The 20059-nt window shown below is 38.7% G+C and overlaps 2 protein-coding genes and 1 long non-coding RNA gene across 5 annotated transcripts in view; 1 reads left to right on the top strand and 2 right to left on the bottom strand.

Moving 5' to 3' along the window:
• LOC139965330 (alpha-amylase 4N-like) overlaps positions 1-20059 on the bottom strand; it is a 37683-nt gene that overhangs the window by 6929 nt on the left and 10695 nt on the right. The gene's annotated exons all lie outside the window — the stretch shown is intronic.
• LOC139965334 (uncharacterized) lies at positions 515-18659 on the bottom strand. The gene is made up of 5 exons (XM_071967581.1): positions 18450-18659; positions 13637-13762; positions 10926-11279; positions 9940-10305; positions 515-4811 (listed from the first exon to the last, which is right to left on the bottom strand). Exons 2-5 carry the CDS (start codon positions 13737-13739, stop codon positions 4381-4383), a joined length of 1254 nt encoding a protein of 417 aa, XP_071823682.1. The 5' UTR covers positions 13740-13762; positions 18450-18659; the 3' UTR covers positions 515-4380.
• The window catches only part of LOC139965340 (uncharacterized), a 146409-nt gene continuing 141728 nt past the window's right edge, over positions 15379-20059 (top strand). The window contains exons 1-3 of one of the 2 annotated variants that reach the window (XR_011792224.1): positions 15379-16098; positions 16471-16669; positions 17107-18443. This is a non-coding gene — a long non-coding RNA (uncharacterized lncRNA). The other variant, XR_011792223.1, reaches the window with a different exon arrangement.

Below are 20059 nucleotides of genomic sequence, written 5' to 3'. Positions count from 1 at the left end.
TCTTTAGGAGACAACACGAACCCTACTCAGACTGATTATGATGGCATAATTATAACTTTAAACATTTTCACTTGAAATAGGAAAAACTAACCAAAGTTAAAGTAAAAATAATAGGATACTAAAATGTTTTTACTTTCATTCGAACAGAAAAATAATTAGAAAGTTTAAATCAAACAGTTGTTCTAAATGCTTCCCCTTTCCCGGCCCAATATCAGTTGTAAAGTTAGAGGTTGGGTCCTGAATCAGAGCAAACTTATTGAATGGGATATTTTCCAGTGGCTGCAGTTGATTTCTACATCTTTATTTGTTACCTGTAGGTCAAAACCACACCCTGATGGCATTCTGCATTATGCAAATATCTATGAATGTTTCAAATTTTGTGTATGTTTTTTTTTTTTTGGGGGGGGGGGGATACATCTTGCAACAGAGAGCTGAATTTTTGCATAATTTCATCCACAGAAGAAAATCATATTGCATTTTGATATATATATATATATATATATATATATATATATATATATATATATATATATATATATATATATATATATATGAAAGAAGTACTGAGAACAATAACAGCTACATTCACATTTTAACATGAAAAATGCAGATTATGAGAGGAAAGTAAAGATTTTGACAAACACCTGCGCCCATTATGACATCATAGAAAACAGGCACTGTGGTCCAATTCCTGAAGCAAGGAGGTGAAAAGCTAATAAAAGCAATATTATGACAGCCAACTCTACCATCATGCCTAGAACCCCATGAGCAGTTATGTTTATTAGAGCATAAAACTCCTGGCAATGAACTTAAACAAGCTTGATTTTAAGACATTTCCTCCGTATAGCTGTGAGTTTTTTTTCCCCAATATAACAGCAGCTTGTGGATATATAAGCTGCTTGCACAGCAACGTATAGAGCGACCAATTGCATTGCATGAAGCAACATGTAAAATACGAGAGCCCATAAAAGTGTCCTATCTTGAGATATCGTGTAAACAAGGATATCAAGTTGTGACCTTAAATGAGCTCCTTTGATTGACAGGTTCTGGATCTGGTTCTGATCCCAGATGACCTTTGACCTCCACCCAAAACAATAGGGTTCTTTGGGGAAGCAACACACCAACTATGTGAACTGCAGATGTTACCTATCTTGAGATAACGTGTTAACAAACTAGTGCGTCACATACATACAAACACACGCCAACTGTACAGGTTATTTGGCTGCCTACAGCAGGTGACCAGAAATGATAACAATAATAACTTTAAAAGCCTCTACTGTTTTAAGGCCACCAGTATTGGTCCCGATCACTACTACAGTAAAAAAATATTCCATGTCATGACAGAGTTTTAAGTAGTACATGAATTACTATACAATGATTTGAACATGGTAATAACCAGGGTTCGACTTATGGCCAAAAAATTGCATAGCAACAAATTTCGACAATTGCTATACAATATTTTTGTTGCATAGCAGTTCCCCAATATTGAATAGCAGTTTTGAAATTACCACAAAATGGACCAAATGTTGGCGATCAATGTATTAACTACAAAATGTTTGTTTATTATTATTATTTATACTAGTGTTGCTACGATAATCGTTTTCAATATCGGTATCGGCCGATATTTGCAATATCGGCAGCATATCGGTATCGGTAAAATTTTGCCTAATTGCCGATAACAGCAAACCGATATTGAACTTTTCTTTTTAACAGCAGAGCTACCTGTACTTATTTATACTTGCAATGATTTGTTAATCTGCCCAAGACGATCCATTTCTTTAGCGTCAGTTAAACTCAGATTCATTTTCGATTAATATCCATGGAAACCTGACTCTCCGTAACATCTAAAAACACGTCTACGGCGCGCGAATATAACCAATGACATTCGTGAACCTTGGCCTACACACAGCATTAGTGCAGCATATATACACTGTACTAACCATTCATTTCCTCAAAGGCCTCCGTGAAAACCTTGAACATGATGCATACAGTAACTGCACAGTTCAGCAGTGTTGGAAAACCTTGTTCAATTTCCCGCGAACACACTGCCGATTTCCCGCCGGTGTTCGCCTGCCTAGTACGCGTAACGTGCAAGCATAAAGGCGTGGTGTCCAGGGGCCCGTCTTAGGGCTATGGTGGGGTCATGGGTTAGAACCCCTTGTGGGGATCCTGGGGACGAAAGCCCCCGAAAATTGTCATTTTTTGCGATGTCTGGCGATGAAAAAATTCGCAGTTGAGGATGCAAAATACTGACAACTTTTTTTATTTAAATTGTCACGAAACTGATGAAAATTTTAAAATGACAAGTTAAAGTAGCTATATTATGTTATAAAATGAAAAGAGATTTAATCTGTCTTTCAATCTTTAAAAAGTGCAACTTACAAAACTTCCGATATTATGAAATAAACAACGTTCAGCAAAGCCCCGTTTCTAGACTGCCTAACAATGAATAGCGTGCACTATGCGTACATTTTTACAACTGCAGTGTTTAACCCTATACCCAACTACTGTACCACGGTACATGTGCTGCGAATTTGCCCAGGTACCTTCCCAACAACTGTGAGCTCATCCCCTGTGTAACACCTGTTTGTTAACATTTTTTTTTGGCACGTTGCCAGGGAGTTTAGTTACGTGAGATCCGTTACCGCCGAGGTGGTTAGGCTATTTGCTTTACACTTAACTATGGTAGGATAATATTTTTTCAGGTTTTTTTTCGCTATACGGTCAAGTGAATAAGTTGTACAATGAAGTATAACTTCTACATTGTGATCGACAGTTCCTAAGTTAATGTTTGAGTGTTTGCTCCCAAATCTGACTAGGAATTTGTATCGCACAAATCGGCACAATGTGCGATGCTGATTTGGAAACGTCTCGCAAGTTTGTCGTTTTGGATCGCATTTTGCGATGCGATACCGGAAAAATCGAACACTGGTAATAACACCACCATGAATATATCACTACTCGACATTCTAACATCTTTTTGCTTAATTTTGTTGGGGGAGGGGGAGGTAGGGGGTTGGGGCGGCAATACTGATGACCTTTCATACTCTAGCACTTACAAAGCCTCTATCGATATTGCTTACATTAAATGAGGTATAATCGCTACATGAGGTGTTCATGTAAAGCCCACATATTGTTTAAAAATGTCTTTTTATTCTTGAGTTTTGGAACATCAGTTGAAGTAAGGAAATTTTCACATCAAAGATCAAAAAAAAAAAAAACTTAAAATCATTTGCTGTTATTTTAAACAAGCCTTAATGTTCACATAAAGGTCAGGTTATTAATTGCTTTGCTCCTTACTTTTTCGTAATGAAAATCATAATATTTGTATAAGATTACTGAAGCAATGTTTTGGTCACAATTTTTTCACACATAATTGGTAAAGGTTGATTATAGCTTCGGTTAGCTGCACCCATGTTGACATTGACCGGAGGTGAACCACCCCCCCCCCCCTCCTAACACCCCGGCTCCTAACATTAAATAATATCAGTTAATAGATTAAGCTTACTATTGATGGAATTTAAACAAAGGTTTACCCTACCCATCACTAAAAATATTAAACTCTTTATTTCAACGACAGTTAATTCTTTTAACGGTCAGCAGTATTGCCGTCAAATACACAAAAAGTCTGATAATGGTCACTTGTACTCAGATTTAAACAGGCACTTTAAGGCTATGCTCAAAGCAATTTCCACAACCAAAGTTTTAGTTTAAGATTCCCCGATGTCTTGTAATAACCTGTCAAGTCAGAATCTCCAGACAAAATGGTATTTTTTCAACCTCCTTGGCAACAATGTTGGGGGCAATAATGATGAGGTTTAACACAAAATAATTAATTATAGAAAAATAACAATGATAAGAATTAATGACTTTACATTGAAAGACATAACTATTAATATACATTAGGAAATATTTCTCAATGTCAACATTTTCCTATATCTGAAAATATTAATTGCACATTGACACATTCCAACCCTTCAGAGCCCCTTCACAGAAGTAAACTGAACTCAATTTTGTTAGGGTTCTTGTTCTCACCAAGCTGGATCTACATACCGATCAGTTCAATAAAGATGTTCTTTTTGAGTTGTGTTTAAAAAATTGCAATCTGTTGACCTCAAATGTCCTTTGAACTTCACAGAAAAGAAATCATTTCTTGTACTCTAACAAGACAGATCCACATATGAAATTATTCCACCATGAACGTTTTGAGTTACCGTGCTTACAAGCATTTGTCTCACACTCACACATGCCATCAGCATCGCATAGATTCCCTTTTGTCTCAGGGCACGGAATCAGCAAAACGAGATACAGTATATTACAAAATGCAGTATACAGGAGGCGGAATATTAACCCTGAACAAGAAAACTGAAGCATTTCTGTTTACCTGGGACCATCAGCCTTCAATGCTTCTTCGTAGGTTGGTAAATTGGGGTCTACGGCCGGGGCGGTCACTTGCTGATCGTGGACAGAAGTCTGTGCACCAGGTTCAGATATGGGAGGGTAAGCTGGGGAGCTAACGGCTGAATAAGACGGTGGCAACGCTGAAAACGAAGCGGGTGTGTTGTACTCTGCACCGAATGACGTCTGCGTATTGGTGTACTGGGCTGCCGGAATACTTGGGCCATTGTTGGAAGATGAAGTTGCATCCCTAGGGCGGCGCACACGTGACGTCCGTACACTACCTGACAGGGTGCAAAGGCGGCCATTGGTTTGACTCTGCGTTGATGCACGAGTCTTTGCGATCCAGAACCTCCTCGCCATGATGATCACGAAGAGTATCATAGCCACAAATAGGTAGAGGTAGGAAGAACCTAAAAGAGAACAATGAAACCAACATCAGCTGTTTGACTGAAAATTCCTACTTTTTTTTCAATTTTGGTAATTTTTTCTGGTCCTCCTACGAGAGTGATCTCGCCAAGCAAGATATTCTACAGCACATACACTGTATTGTGAGATTATGGGATGGGCCTCCCAGTGGTGTCGGGTAGAGGGTACAGAATATGGATCTTTACCCTTGGGGTTGATTAAAAGTTCAGGCTACGCAGCCTGCCGATTACAGATTTACAATCGATAATCGAGGGACTGAAAGCAACTGGGTCACTCAAGAAGATAATTGAGCCCCTTATTCCAGAGACACCAGCCCCCTAGTCTAGAGACACCAGCCCTAGAGACACCAGCAACTCATGTGTTATCAACCATCCACGTATCGGTGTACGCAGGGTTGGCCGGTTTTTACCGGGCGGTTTTTCCCACCTATAAGTGGGAAAAACTGGGAAAAACCTCAAATTATATAGAATTTCTAAAAATTCATGTGAAACTTGTCGATTAGCATAGAAACTACAAGAAAATGGCATCTTATTGTAGGGGGTTGGGTTACATCCAAAGAACAGCCATGATCTATAACTTTGTGAGTTTACCGATTTACTAGTTTTACTAGATTTACTAGATTTACCAGTTTACTATTATAAATAATTCAAATAAATATATATTGGATGCTCAAATCAACCAACTTTATTTTCCTATCGAGATGCATAATTCCATAATCTAGAGAATGGACAATTATCAAGCTGTTGGTGCCTCCTAGGGCTATGGTTCGTCATATTACACAACAGTGTAACTTTTACAACTCGCTCGCCAAGTAGATCTCTCAAGTAACAATGAAAACTACATAGAGTGTACTCTGTTCAATTCTTGCAAACTACAGTATGAACTATGAACATGTTTTTGTGTCTTAAAATATAAGTTATATACATGAAACTAAAAAATACCTATAAAGTGTTCAACCTCGACATAACAATTTTGCAAAGTGAATATTAGCTGGACCTCCAGAGTAAATAACTAACGTTTAAACACATAATTCCCAGAACTCTAATGACAGTGTCCAGTATGAGACTATGAGTCTGATGTTGTAGCTCCTGCTATAGCATACTTTCAGGTTGAAGTGCCTTAGGTTTTCAGTAGGCACAGACTACCAGTCCACTTCTCCTTTCCCTCGTAGATACCTATAGCAAGCTACAAGTTTCACCTCAATAGACTGTTGCCTACTGTATTAATTGAATGAACTGTCTGAGCACATAATAGGCCTGAAGAATTTAGGAGTGGTGAGTGTCCCAGTGTAGACCTATAATGGTTTGGGCAATAGGCAATGCATACTGCTAAAGAGATCGTGACAGAATAACTATACAGTACATGTGCAATTGAAAAATACTCTTTTTTCCACAAAAAGTAGAATTAGGTTGTGATAAAATAGCTCAAAATGAAGCTAAGAAACTCCCATATTCAATAACATATGCCTGTCATGAAACAATATCGTGCCTACTGATGACCCTGCATATTACGGACAATTAATAATAGTTTTTTAAACGGTGGCGGTTTTTACCGGTATTTACCAGTTTTTCCCGGTTTTTACTGCTTAGTGGGAAAAACAGGTTTTTCCGGAGAAAATGCCAACCCTGGGTGTACGTAGGCCTACATTGCCACAAAACTATCCACCTTGCAAAACAAGAAAAGGCAGTGCCCAACAAAATGGATATGCTAAAGTCAAGTTCTCGCTGGAATCAATTATGATCAGTACAGACTTTTGAGAGCAGCCCAAGAATATTCACTGCTAGCAGTGATACTGTAATCATGCCGATTCTTTGACTGACGATCAATGACAGATTCATCATGTATTCTACACTCACACTGTCTGCTGGCAGAAAAATGCCAGTACTTATGTTTTCTACTGGCATGGGGCAAAATCCACTGGCCTTTAGCTAGTTAATAGCCCAAATCTTTGACTGCCTTGTGAGTATATTGAGGATGTATGAATGTATGTATATCACTGTGGTTAGATCAATGGGTACATGAATAACAACATTGATCATAGATGTGTTCACAGAGTGTAAACACATTACCTCATGACTGGGTGAACATGAAGACAACCAAGAATGACCATGTGACACCTTGAGAGTTTTTGACCATTCCAAAACTGGGTCTTCCTTTTTATCTTGTTAGATAAATAACTCCATGGTAATTATTACTACAGTGCTGGATTAAACCATGTCATGATCAGTGTTTCCTCTAAGAAATTTCCCATTGAGTCAAAATGGCTAATATCTGAATATTTGACTCACCCCGTCCTGGGGGAGGGGTCTAAGAGGAGGGGTAAAAAATTTTTATTGAACCAAAAACACAATCGGTCAATGTTTTTGTGACTTTTCACGATGTTACATTTTGCCGACAGTATTAGTACCAGGGGCGTAGCCAGGATTTTCAAACATGTAGGCAAGACTATCTGAGCGGAGCGCCACCATCGGTTGGCGCGGAGCGTTCAAGAAAATTTTTGGTTTTACAAACCCCCCAGATGGCCGGAAACAGCCCTTCCCGAGTGTTCGTTTTGGTACCCTGGCCTCTTGGTAAATTGAGACACCTCATTCAATATCACTTTTAAACAAAAGCAAAAAAACAAGTTAAAAAAGTACTTAATTCAATACTACATAATATATTTAAAATTAGCAAGGTACATGTACAGAGTAAGCCAGTAACAACAGGGGACAAAGTGCTGCAGCTCTATAAAGTCTCTTAATCAACGATAGGCTTATTTGACTGTGGAATGTTTCTCAACTGAAATATTATCTGCGTAAATGGGTTCTGAACTAGATGTTAAACAACTGACAAGATCGGATACTAGTCTTTTTCGGCAGGTAGAGTGTAGATAAAACGGCACGTGATAGAAATGACAGCATAGATGACATAGATTTCAATAGTTTTTCCTGTCTAGACTCTAAAACTCGTCCAGCAAGCATATGGATTTGAGTAATGGGTGTTTAAAAAAATAAGAAAACTTGGCCAAAAAAGTGTAGGCCCGGGCCTTTAGTGCTGCATACTGGCTACACCCCTGTGTTCTAAGCATCGGCCAATCCAATGTCTGTTTTAATTGAGGCATGGAACCCTGAGTTTTATTTAAACGATGATTGCTAAATCATAATAAATTAGTTCGTTGCATATTATACTTTATTATTACAAGCTAAATTTGGCTCAAATATAGTGCACCACTTGCAATGCTGGATAGGAATTTACATTTGGCTCTGGGAGGCTGTTTTAGAAAATGAAAAGTTAAAAATGCCCCCCTTAATGTATTTACGAGGGCTTTTTTAAGGTTTAAGGGGGCGCTTTTCCAAAGTTCGATATGTTGTTTGCGGAAAACGTTGTAAACATATATCAGGATCAAGTAAGCACAATTACCTTCTTCCTAGTTATAGCAAATTCATTGAAGTTTAATTGCCAAAATTTGCGATCGTTTAGTAAATAACGTCAATCCACCAAATATATGACGAAAAACGAATAACCCATCAACTGAAATAGAAAACACAGGTTTACTTCTACTGAAGGTGCCCTTTCCTTTAGTCATGCATTTATTCGTTTGTGGATAAAATCACCAACAACCAAATACGAAACCATTATACCACTGAAAGTAATCGAAGTTAAAACCTTCAATACATCGCCACAGCAACGGTGTACGTAAATACATGCAACATTCCCTCTCTAAGACATAACATACACCTTCCAAACAACAGCCGATTTTCAGCAATTTTTGTTGTTTGTTTTTTGCAAACCGATGGTTAGGCTACATTTCCCATTGACTTAGTGTGGTTGTTAGGCTAACATGTGGACGAAGGTTGCAGTATTTCATGGATATTTTAGTTCTAGATAACTGCGTCACAATTTCAGCGAATAAAGAGATGCTTAGGCTAGATTTTCCCGTTGACTACGTGTGGTGTTTAGCTACCTTGCACGCGACGATATCAGCAAGGAAAGTATGTAAAAAAAGCTACGCAAAGTATTGTTATTTTTTTTTTGGCAAACCGATGGTTAGGCTACCTTTCACAATGACTTAGTGTGGTTGTTAGGCTAAGATGTTGTCAAATATTGCAGTTTTTCTTGGATATTTTTATTTTTTTTATTTGCGACACAACTTTAATAAGCGAATAAACAGATGGCTAGGTTATAGTTCTATGTTGACTTAGTTTGAAGTTAGGCTACCATGTGGTCGGAGAATTTGGGGATTTGAGGTTATTGTCGCTGGTACTGCAATTGCTTAGAGGCCGTAATTTTCCAGTAAGTGCGCGAGTAGTTCCCGGTGATTGTGCGCGACCCTCCCGCACTGCTTCAAACTGTTTGTGCGATACGTGCCGCTACTGCAAACCCTAGCTAAAACAAAAAGCATGTCATAATTAAATTTACACAAACACCTGATATTACGAGGGCGATTGTCTTATATTTCTTTTTCGCCCTCGCAATTGTGCTTTCGGAGGGCATTTTTTAGCACTTGCTAGGGTTGTAAGGTAGGCTACACAGATATTATGTTTAGTATTGCGAACCATCGTAGTGTAGGCAATGCATCAGTGCATGTTATGTTATATGATTTAGCTTTACAGCAATCGAGCTTAATCTACGTGACTGTATAGAAAAACAGCGCTACGGTAAAATTAATAATCGCTAATTTAAAATTTCTGACGCTAAATTGGAAACAATTTACAGTAAAAATTTCTTCACTTCAAGTTGAAGTTCTGAACACCATGACTTTTGAAACGATTTTTTTTTTCTATTCACACTGTATAAAATTCAGGAGAAAATGAAACCCTCTTTTTTTCTCTCTCTCTCTGAACGCCAGTGCGTCAAATCGGCAAGCCATTGCGCCAAAATCGCGTCATAGCGGCTTAGCGGAAACACTGGTCATGATACCTAAATGGTATTTTAGCAAACCTTACCATTGTTTCTGTAGAAGCAAGTTTCATTTTAAAATTAACAAACAAAATCAACTCAGGAGTGATACAGATCAGTGTGGTTTAACTTTGATTAACCCTGCCACATTTGAAATTATTGGCAACTTGAAACGGTCTGACATTTAGAGGCCGTACGGACTACAACTATTGACTGCTGAGACTACTGACTCACCTCCTGAGTATCTTCTTCGACTACCGTTACCGCTGTCATCGTCATCGTCACCACCGTAATCACCAAGACATGAAATTGATAAATGTCCTGTGCATCCACAGCAGGAATTGGCAGTCAGTTGGCACTCTCGCAGATGAGATTCTGTAGTAGATGAGCAGGAGAAGCCAATTTCTCGATGCGTGTTATCAAAGACTTCCACCCACGAAGGCGCTTCTTTCCAGCCGCCCTCGTCTCCGAGACCCAACTGGTTACAGACAGCGTCATTGAGGACACCGTGGCATATTGGAGACCACTGCCTATTCAGGTACACCAACGGTATGCCTTCCATACTGTTTTGACTGCGCCGTACTAAAGCCACATCAAAATCTATGACAAAATAATCATTGATCATAAAACATCAAATAAGTACATAGTCTATTTATATGATGGATCGATGTTGACTTGTGTTTAAACTGATTATTTACTCATTATTATTATTATTTTTATTTTGTGAGTGAGTGAGTGAGAATGGAATGTAATGACTCTACTAAGAGAGATGGCATTTGAATATAGAAGCAATAGTACAGGCAAGCATTTGGACAAATTTCGGGGAATAAAGACCATGAAATCTGTAACCACAGAAACCTTTTCAAGATGTACCTAGAGTATCTGAAATAGTGTAACCTGCAACATCTCTATGCAAAAAAAAAAAAAAAAACATGTTTTGGTTCAGTTATTAAAACTAATACTAACATTAAGGCCTGCACTGAAGAGATGAAACACACAGTATATATCCTTCTCCTGTTAACCTAAAAATTAAATGGCATTAGCACATTTTAAATGTAAACATCTTGAAAACAGGAATACCTGTAGCTACAGTAGATAGAATCATAGATAGAAATGTAGCCAGCATAGCATAGAAACAAAGCATAGAAACATAGCTAGATAGAAGAAACATTACTACCAATTTCCCTCAAACTGCTGAAAAAAAACCCTCTGACTCTTACCTGATGCGATAGCTGGTAAACATTGAACTTGAAGCACGCCACAGTCATGGTATGCCTTCAAAAATTTTAAAGAACACTCTCCTAGGGAAGACTCAGTCCCATCACAAGACCCTGCCAGAAAGTATTTCAACGTCTCGCTGGAACCCTGGGAAGATCCATACAAGTTCTCAGCTAGCACTGGCGGTCCTAATCCCAATTGTCTGCAAATGACGCTACCTGTCTTAAAGTTTGCCACTAAAGATCCGCACAAAGCAACATAGGCTTCTTCTCCAGTCACTGAAACTTCTACAAATCCAATCTGCTCATATGAGTAGAGTTCAATGCCAGCAATGTTTACCAGCCTTACATCAACAGCTAAAGACAAAAAAGATAAAAACTAAGTATTTAAGGAAAAAAGAAGAAATTAAAAACACAACCTCATTATCAGCAGTAATTGGATCATACAGCAAAGACGAAATAATGCATTAGTTTAGTTTAGTAGAAAAAAAAAAGGATCAGGAGGGACACTCAAGTCCCCATCAAGGACCCTATAGGAGAGAAGAAAACAAACTGAAGACACAAACACTCAGACCCTATTACAATGCTTAAAGTGCTTGTCCAAAGCATTCTTAAACCCATTTGCAGTACAGTACTGTACTTGCAAGTACAACTTTCTCAGGCAAACCATTCCACTCATTCACAACCCTATTGGAAAAAAAGTTATGCCAAATATTAATCCTACTTTGTGACTTTTGGAGTTTAAGACAATGACCTCTGGAACAACTACTATTAGCAAACATGGAAAAGTCAGTGAAGGATAAATTGTCACCATGTAACCTCCTAAGCTCCAGTGTGGTGAGATTCAACAGTTGTAACCGCCTATAATAAGGAACACTCTTTTAGGATGAGGCCTAACCAACTGCTTATAAAGCCTAACTACAGTACTACGTCCTCTTTCAGGAAACTGAAGTTCCTCTCAATCATGCCTAAAACCCTATTAGCTCTTTTAGTAGCTTCAAGACAATGTTTAGAAGGTTGCAGAGATGAGTCAATGTAGTTACCTACTGTAGGTCTCTTTCATTAAAGGCCTCCTGTAACTCCACACCATTAAGATTATAGGTATACTTTTGGTTACTACTACTGTACCAATATGCATCACCTTGCATTTATCAACATTAAAAAGCATTTGCCATCCCTGAGACCAGGAAAAAATCTTATACAAATCCGTATGAAATTTCTCAGAATCGCTTTTGGAAGAGACCTCAGAATACAATTTGGTGTCATCAGCAAACTTCTTAGCACAAAATATCTCTGTCAATGTCATTTATATCTAGGCAACAAACAACAAGGGACCCAAAACCCCACTAGTAACGTCCTGCCAAGAAGAAGCACAGCCTTTAATTACCACCCTCTGTTTCCTATTACCAAGCCAATTCTCGATCCGAGACAGTGAATTCCCATTGACACCCTTTCTTTTCAGCCTAAGTAAAAGACGCTAGTGGAGAACTTTATCAAAGGCCTTCTGGAAATCCAGGAACACTACATCTACAGACTTCTGCCAATTGAGTGAGCTTGTTACATCTTCTATAAACTCAAGAAAAAAGGTGAGACAAGACCTCTTTTGACAAAAGCCATGTTGAGACCCTCTTATCAAAGACTGACTGCTGAAGTGACTGCCATAGACTTTTTAACAATCGACTCCATGACCTTACTGTACAAACAACACTAGTGAGACTAACATTGCACACAATGAGAATTCTAAACCTATAAAAAATAAAAAATTTATGTGAAAATGTATACAAACATTACATGATTGCAATACATACAATACATTAGATTGCTGATGAATTACTTCTACGGTAGTACTATTTCCCTCTGTATCTTGTTCTACAGGTCTGTTCTAAGACTCTGTGTGTTTGTCTGTGTGGGACTACTTCGCTCTATGTCATTTAGTGCGATGATGCAGTCAAGTTGGACGTTTTGCATCTTATATTGGGTTCATGGCTCCATTCATGAATCTTTTAATTCTAAATTTCAGTTGTTCCCACAACCCTCTTTCTCAACCTTCCTGTACACTTAGCACAACAATCTCTATACTAGGCCAAACCCTGGAATTCTTTTCCCAGCTACAGTTTGGACTGAAATTCTTAAAATGTTCCTTCAAGAAAACCTTCAAACACTACAGGTAATTATATACTTAATTTTATGCTTTTTGTGCTGTTTTTTAGTTTCCCTTTTTCCTCTCTCTGTTGCTATATTTGTTTATATATTTGTTATTATATCTTTGTTTATATTTGTCATATATATTTGTTTGTTCTCCTACTTACAGTAATTATGTGAGGGAGGGCTCATACTGATAAGCTAACATGAGAGCTTGTTTTGAATTGTTCCTCGACTTTCTATCCTATACTCACTGATCTTAGACTCGCATGATCTTAGACTTCCGGACTGTTGGAATATATGTTAATGTGTTAGAAACTCGAAATTGAAAACTTATAGTATAAATATAAGGCTCTAATTACGACCAACCGGTATGAGCAATTAATTTGAATGTTTGCACTGACCACATACTTTGATTCCAATTCAGTGTGAGTATGAGTACCAGTACAACGAGGACAAGAATGTGTAAAGGCAACTATGCTAAAATATTAAGAGTACAGACTATACAGTCTTGCTATGAGTTTGGTTCATAGTGTTCATAGTGTAGGCTTTGTTTAAATTGTACTACGTACCTTGTGAGAGGACACACATCATGCAAGAGAAACATACAAGGGTTATTCTGGTAAGGCAAGCAAGACAAGATGAAGACAGACTGGCACTGTTTATCCAAACCATGATGATAGGTCTGCTAATTAATGCTGAAAATAAAAGATAAAGCATATACATTGTAAGTACAAATGATTAAAACTATACTGACAGCCCTCTACAGTTTTATGCATGCGCCCCCACCCCCCCCCCACCAAAAATAAAGTTTGCATTCGATGGTGGTATTGTGTCATCAGCATTGTTGCAAAAGTGCTAGGAAGTCAATTAATGGTTAGTCATGTTATACAAATTCAACAAGCAATTTACAGTCACTTTTAAATACTTTCAGACATTTTACAATTAATTATCCTCAATATTAAACTTCACATGAAACCCTTAAAGGGAAAAAAATAAATTCTGTGACAGTATTTTTCAGAGGGCAGTATAAACTGCAGGACCGCTTGGGTTTTGCAACCCTTTTGGAGCTAAACTTTTCTGTGACTTTGTTTCTTATATATACCTGTAAAATACAAAAGCTGGTGAGGTTTCAGCAAAATAAGGGTAATTCACCTGGGGACCACTCAGGGATTTGGTGCAAAAATTACCCTTCAAATTTTTAACATGCACAAATTAAGAGGCAATACTGACATGGTCTACAATGGAGCATATTTACTCCAAGCAAGACCAACGAACATAATTTTGAGGGTCTGTACTGAACAGTGAACAAGCACTGACAAAAAAGTGATACCAAAATATTTTAAAGACAAAATATGGACTTGAAATTTGAAGTAATAACATAGACATCATGAACCAATACAGACAGATGTTCCCACATTGAGTGGTGCAGTATAGTTTCCTTGTGTGCAAACTTCCTCTGCTCCTCCCGTAAACATTAATGGAAGGCCTATCATTGATGCCAAAATATTCATTAAAATTTATAAATCATAATCCTGATTCTGAAATTGAAGCTGCTAACTTGTGAAGGGCACTTCTGATAATTTCTAATCCTATGGGCCTAGTCTACACAGGTCTGGGTATATTTGATATAATTAGAGATACTCATAGCATGGTAGGATGTTTTTCAGGTATTTAACGTAAGACTGATTTCTGGGCCAGTCCTCAGATTTAATCTACCATATCACCAGATTAAATATTGCCTTGGAAATATCCCTGGATGTTATGTATATATGCTACTGTTGCAGGAATATCCTCAAAATAAAATTTGTAAAACTGCCCTGAATAATTTCATTTTATATATTTTTGGCCATCCGTTCGTTTGAACAGGTTCAATGTAAGCATTGATTGAATGCAAAATTATTAATTTTGCTTGGATGTGCAGCAGAAGTGTACTATGTATGTCATAGCAGGCAAAGTCCGAACTGCCCCAGTTCTACATCAATTCAAACCTAGTAACTTGTATCTAAAGGCCTTCCCAGTTTGCATTGTAACTTGACAAAAGGTGCAGAAGCCTAACTTAGTTAACTTAGAATCAAAATAAAATAAAACTATTAGCAAACTGCTTATCCACTAGAGAGCCTGTGTAAGGTGGCATACTCCTATTAGAGTCTATATCAATCCGCTTGATTGTTCTCCTTCAGGAAAAGTGCCAAAAAGCAGCAGGAGAACATCTTTTGTGACCTGTTATCAATCATAATCTAGTTTTTTGTGGCTTGCATGTTGAAGAGCATGAATGGAAGTACATGTGGTGAGAAACTTGGGTCAATTGAGGCAATTTTAGACCCCTTTAGGCTTCCCAGGAGCAGCGTAGGAAATTTGTTTACCACTGAGTGAAGAGGTTTGTTTACAAGTGACGAAAACTTCCGGCTCGGATTGCAAAAAGTTTTCACGGTCATGGTATGGAAAATTGATGGTGCCATGAAAGGCCAACTTGTCAGCTATCCGGTGATGGGTAGCGTTAAGCTAGTGAAAACTTCTATCTAGACTTAGAGACCACATTACTTTTGTGATTTAGTGTGTAAGTCAATGGGGCTTTTAATGGGCGTATGCTACCTTAAGCAAAAATGCCAAATTTTTCATTTTAAGTGCTAGAAGTCCCAATTTTGGATCAAAGTAGTACTGTAGCTATGGTGTGTAAAAATGGTTTTCAAGCAAACGTCAGAAAATTTCATGCTTGGGTGATTTTTACGCATAAATTAGTATTGCAGCCTTAAAGTACCACAAAGAGCATGTGCGTTTCCATACATTAGACTAGAACAGCCTTCTGAGCATTTCTAACCAGTTTTCCTCCCCAATAAACTATTGGGTCATTAAGCCTTGACCTACCAAAGCTTCCGTAGTATGATTCCTGCCTTGAATCTGCTAAGTACAGTAGGTGCCAAATGCACGAAATTCAAAATCCTTCAGAATCAGACCAAAAAGCCTGCAGTGTGTGTGATGTGAACGACTAAGTTCAGTGAAATTTGACATCTGTGGGCACCTAAAGTACATGGTAATCATACTTTAGGTTATTTTTGCTAAAGCTGGAAGTACCTGGTGTTTGACTAAGGACAAAAACTCAGTTTCAATGCATGAAATACCCCTAATGTTGTTAGCTTAGGCCTACAGTAGGCCTCAGGTTCATAATGGCGCTACGTTAGTATCCTAGACCAAGTCTACACCAGCTGTAGCACAATGTTGTATGAGGTCTGTATCCTAAGTGGAGTGGCTGCTGAGTGCTAATACCTTGCACAGAGAATGTTTTGAGTCTTATTTAGCAAATAATCCACAAAGGTATGCATTTTCTGCTCTTGCCAATGTGCATCAAGGGGTTTTTGAGCCTACTCACTCCTCATTAGTTTTCTGTTGTTTTGTCAATTTTCAGAGAAAGTTGATGTGCTAAGTCCTCAGCATGCACAGCTATATACTTTGAATGGGTGTGGTATCAATGGACTCAACTGGTTAGATGAGGTAACAACAAATCCCAAACAACTCTGACAGCAGAAAGAGATATCCTGATGCTTCCATGGGAGATCTACTGTAGTAACTATAGGAACCAGTGCTTGCCACCAATGGAGAATAAGGTAATTTGACGTTGTTGTTCTCTGCCGAGCAACAAATTTGAATGTTTTATTATGAAATATGCCCCCCTATCCACCTCTCTTCTCTTATAACTGTCTTTAATACATTGTAACAACCTATGCACAAACCTTTAAATGGACTGGATATGATATTGAGGTGAAAAGTGTATCTAGATAGCATTCCAGTAAGCTTTCCTTTTGACTACCATAATACTGTTACAGTGAGGCTGTTGTTTACAAATCCTGATGATACAGTTTTGGCAAAGAACGACTTCAATTCTCTTCTCTTATTCTTAGTAACTTAACAGTTGCACTGGAGTGACATGCAATATCAGTTTAACATGTTCCAAACAGTTCAGGAACACATCGGGGTATGTCCTGTGGGTCAGTTTGGGAGGAATCTGCTGAGCTAAACAAAAGTAGTTTTCATCACTTTTCAGGGCCAGAGACGAAAAAGCCCTCATACCGCTGACCCTTCTATGGATGATGTTTCTGCAGGTAGGGCAAGCCAGACCACGTGGACTGTGATCAGGGATACCAATAAAACCTGCAAGAATCATAGATGCACCCAAATTGGTCAAGCTTATCAAAATTGATGACTGGAAATGTTGTTGCAGACGTAGACCTGGTTACTGCTTACACAGTATTGCTCATATGTGTATTTACACACTGCACCGTGCATACTGAAATCTCTGAAAATACATCTTTTTCGACCTAAAATGATAATTGCATATAATTCTGTTGTGGCTTATATTGTGACGACTATGAAAAGTATCATTTTGGAAAAAAAAAAAAATTCAAATCTCACTTAAGGTGGCATACTCCTATTAGAGTCTATATCAATCCGCTCGATTGTTCTCCTTCAGGAAAAGTGCCAAAAAGCAGCAGGAGAACATCTTTTGTGACCTGTTATCAATCATAATCTAGTTTTTTGTGGCTTGCATGTTGAAGAGCATGAATGGAAGTACATGTGGTGAGAAAATTGGGTCAATTGAGGCAATTTTAGACCCCTTTAGGCTTCCCAGGAGCAGCGTAGGAAATTTGTTTACCACTGAGTGAAGAGGTTTGTTTGACGAAAACTTCCAGCTCGGATAGCAAAAAATTTTCACGGTCATGGAACGGAAAATTGATGGTGCCATGAAAGGCCAACTTGTCAGCTATCCGGTGATGGGTAGCGTTAAGCTAGTGAAAACTTCTATCTAGACTTAGAGACCACATTACTTTTGTGATTTAGTGTGTAAGTCAATGGGGCTCTTAATGGGCGTATGCTACCGTAAGAGAATGTGTGAAAGTGAGTTGGCCTAACGTTTCGATCCTACAGTAGCAGGATCTTCTTCAAAGGCTAAATGACAAGTAACAGTAACAGACGGGACAAAACAAACACAGAATACAGACAGGTTAATGAGCATGGTGTTAGTTAACTTAGGCTAAAGATCACTGAAATTGTACAGTTGCTGTTTTTTATCCAAACCATTTGGGACACCATTTTAGATGTGAAACCGTGGCTTACTCCCGAAAACGATGGCAATTGGGTATCACATAACGTCAAACCGTTGCTGCAACTTGCAAGCCTATGGACTAGTAATGAGTATAGGCCTAACTTGCCAGTAACACTACAATGTAGCCTAGCCAGTTGAGGCCTACTGTACGACAGTACAAGCCTACTTGAATCTCGAAAGGCTACGCGGGAGTAGAGCAGCTATACATAGCCTAGTCAGTGGACTAAGTTCGACTGTCGTTTTCGCTGTTAATCAGTTCACCAAGCCCTACAAAATGAACTTACCTTTGAGAAGTTTTTTTCTTTCTTTAAGTTTAACAGGCCTCAGCTATGCGGTACGTAGTACTAGTATGAGCAATGGTGTGGTATATGAATATAAAAGGTAAAGTTGGTAGTGGTCGTACCGTAGTGTAGTGTGAACATAGAAATTCTATGAATGAACCATTCGAGATCGTCAATGACGTAGGGAAAATTTTCGTGTCATGGCCAGTTTAAATGTTTACAGTAACTTAGGGAAGTCCCCTTGTTAGACTCATGTGCCGAAGTCCCAACTCGTTTAATTTCGTTGCAATAGATCAGTGGCGTAGCTACGGGGGGGCCTGGGGGGGCCGAGGCCCCCCCATGAAATCGGCTGGCCCCCCCACTGGCCCCCCCACTGGGAATGGGGTAAAAAAAAACACTCATCAGTGCGATTCGCTAATATTTTTTGTTCAATAATTTGGGAAAAAGAGTTACACAATTTTCTCGTCTGCATCTGGCAGAATAAGAATAATACAATATCTGTAGTAATCATGAGAATGGACACACAGCATGGCATGGCAATGGTCGATGCGACGATTGCGACCATACACCACGAACCTTGTTGTGCTGCGTGATAGCGATATCTGCTGAAAATATGTTCAGTGCTTCCACCTAGCGCAACAATCTATCAAAAGATTGGCTCCGTTTGTACTGAGCCGAGGTATCAGGTATTCATGGGCGGCGATCATGGGGGGGGGGGGGACGGGGGGGACATGTCCCCCAATATTTTAGGTGGGGGATATAGTATCTTATATCCCCCCCAATATTTGGTGGCATAGTTTTTTTTAAGCATATGTTTTGTATTTTTTTATGATATCGCTAGTAATATCAAAATAGAAAATGCTTAGATGCAACTTACAAGGCCGGGGAAGTGCCATTTCCAGCGATCTGGGAGACATTTTCGGCCAAAATTTTCTTTTGCGCTTCGCGCCAACTTATGGTGGCGCTACGCTTAGAAAGTCTGGGTAAAAGCTTTGCCCCTCCCTTGCCAAATTCCTCGCAAAGCGCCTGTCTAACCGTGTCACAATTTGTTACTATATATGACCGAAAGTAGTTTTTACTTTTTTTTCTCGAAATGAATAGCTAGACGGACCGCATCCGTAATGAAATTTGGTTTGCATCTTGTGTATGAGTGTAAGTACGTACAGTCATACATAGGATCCACATCGATATGGGTTCACTGGGTTTCCATTTGGCCTGTTTCCCACAAGATTTCTAACCGCAGGTGCGTAGCCAAGGGAGGGGGGGGTGAAGGGGTGGAGACCGCCCTCCCCCTCGAGCATATTTTTTTGGTATTTTCTATGATATCGAAGTTTTATAGTAGCCGTTATAAGAGGTTTTAATATTTGTACACCAATAATTTAACTGTGTCTGAAATTTCGAAAATTCCTTGACCAACATTCTTCATCATAGTATACTTCCCTCTATACTCGTGCAATTTTGACCGGTCTGTTAGTGGTTGAGGGGGGTTTTCTATATTGGTTGTCCATAGATGAAATTTAGTGCAACATTATGGGTATGTTTTGAAGTGAATTTATTATTCAAATTCTGAACAAATAATGGGCTTAAAACCTTGAAAAGTGGGGCTGACGGGT

The sequence above is a fragment of the Apostichopus japonicus genome, chromosome 3, assembly GCF_037975245.1.
Source record: "Apostichopus japonicus isolate 1M-3 chromosome 3, ASM3797524v1, whole genome shotgun sequence".
NCBI lineage: Eukaryota > Metazoa > Echinodermata > Holothuroidea > Aspidochirotida > Stichopodidae > Apostichopus > Apostichopus japonicus.
This window is presented reverse-complemented; position numbering and strand designations above follow the sequence as displayed.

Bases quoted from the DNA above. Each gene is read 5' to 3' on its own strand.
- LOC139965334 (XM_071967581.1), bottom strand. From the start codon at position 13,739: ATGGTTTGGATAAACAGTGCCAGTCTGTCTTCATCTTGTCTTGCTTGC. The intron at 11,280-13,636 runs GTACGTAGTACA...TTTTGTCTTTAG, and splicing joins GATGTGTGTCCTCTCACAAG to CTGTTGATGTAAGGCTGGTA. The intron at 4,812-9,939 runs GTGAGTCAGTAG...GTTCTCTTTTAG, and splicing joins TCGAAGAAGATACTCAGGAG to GTTCTTCCTACCTCTACCTA.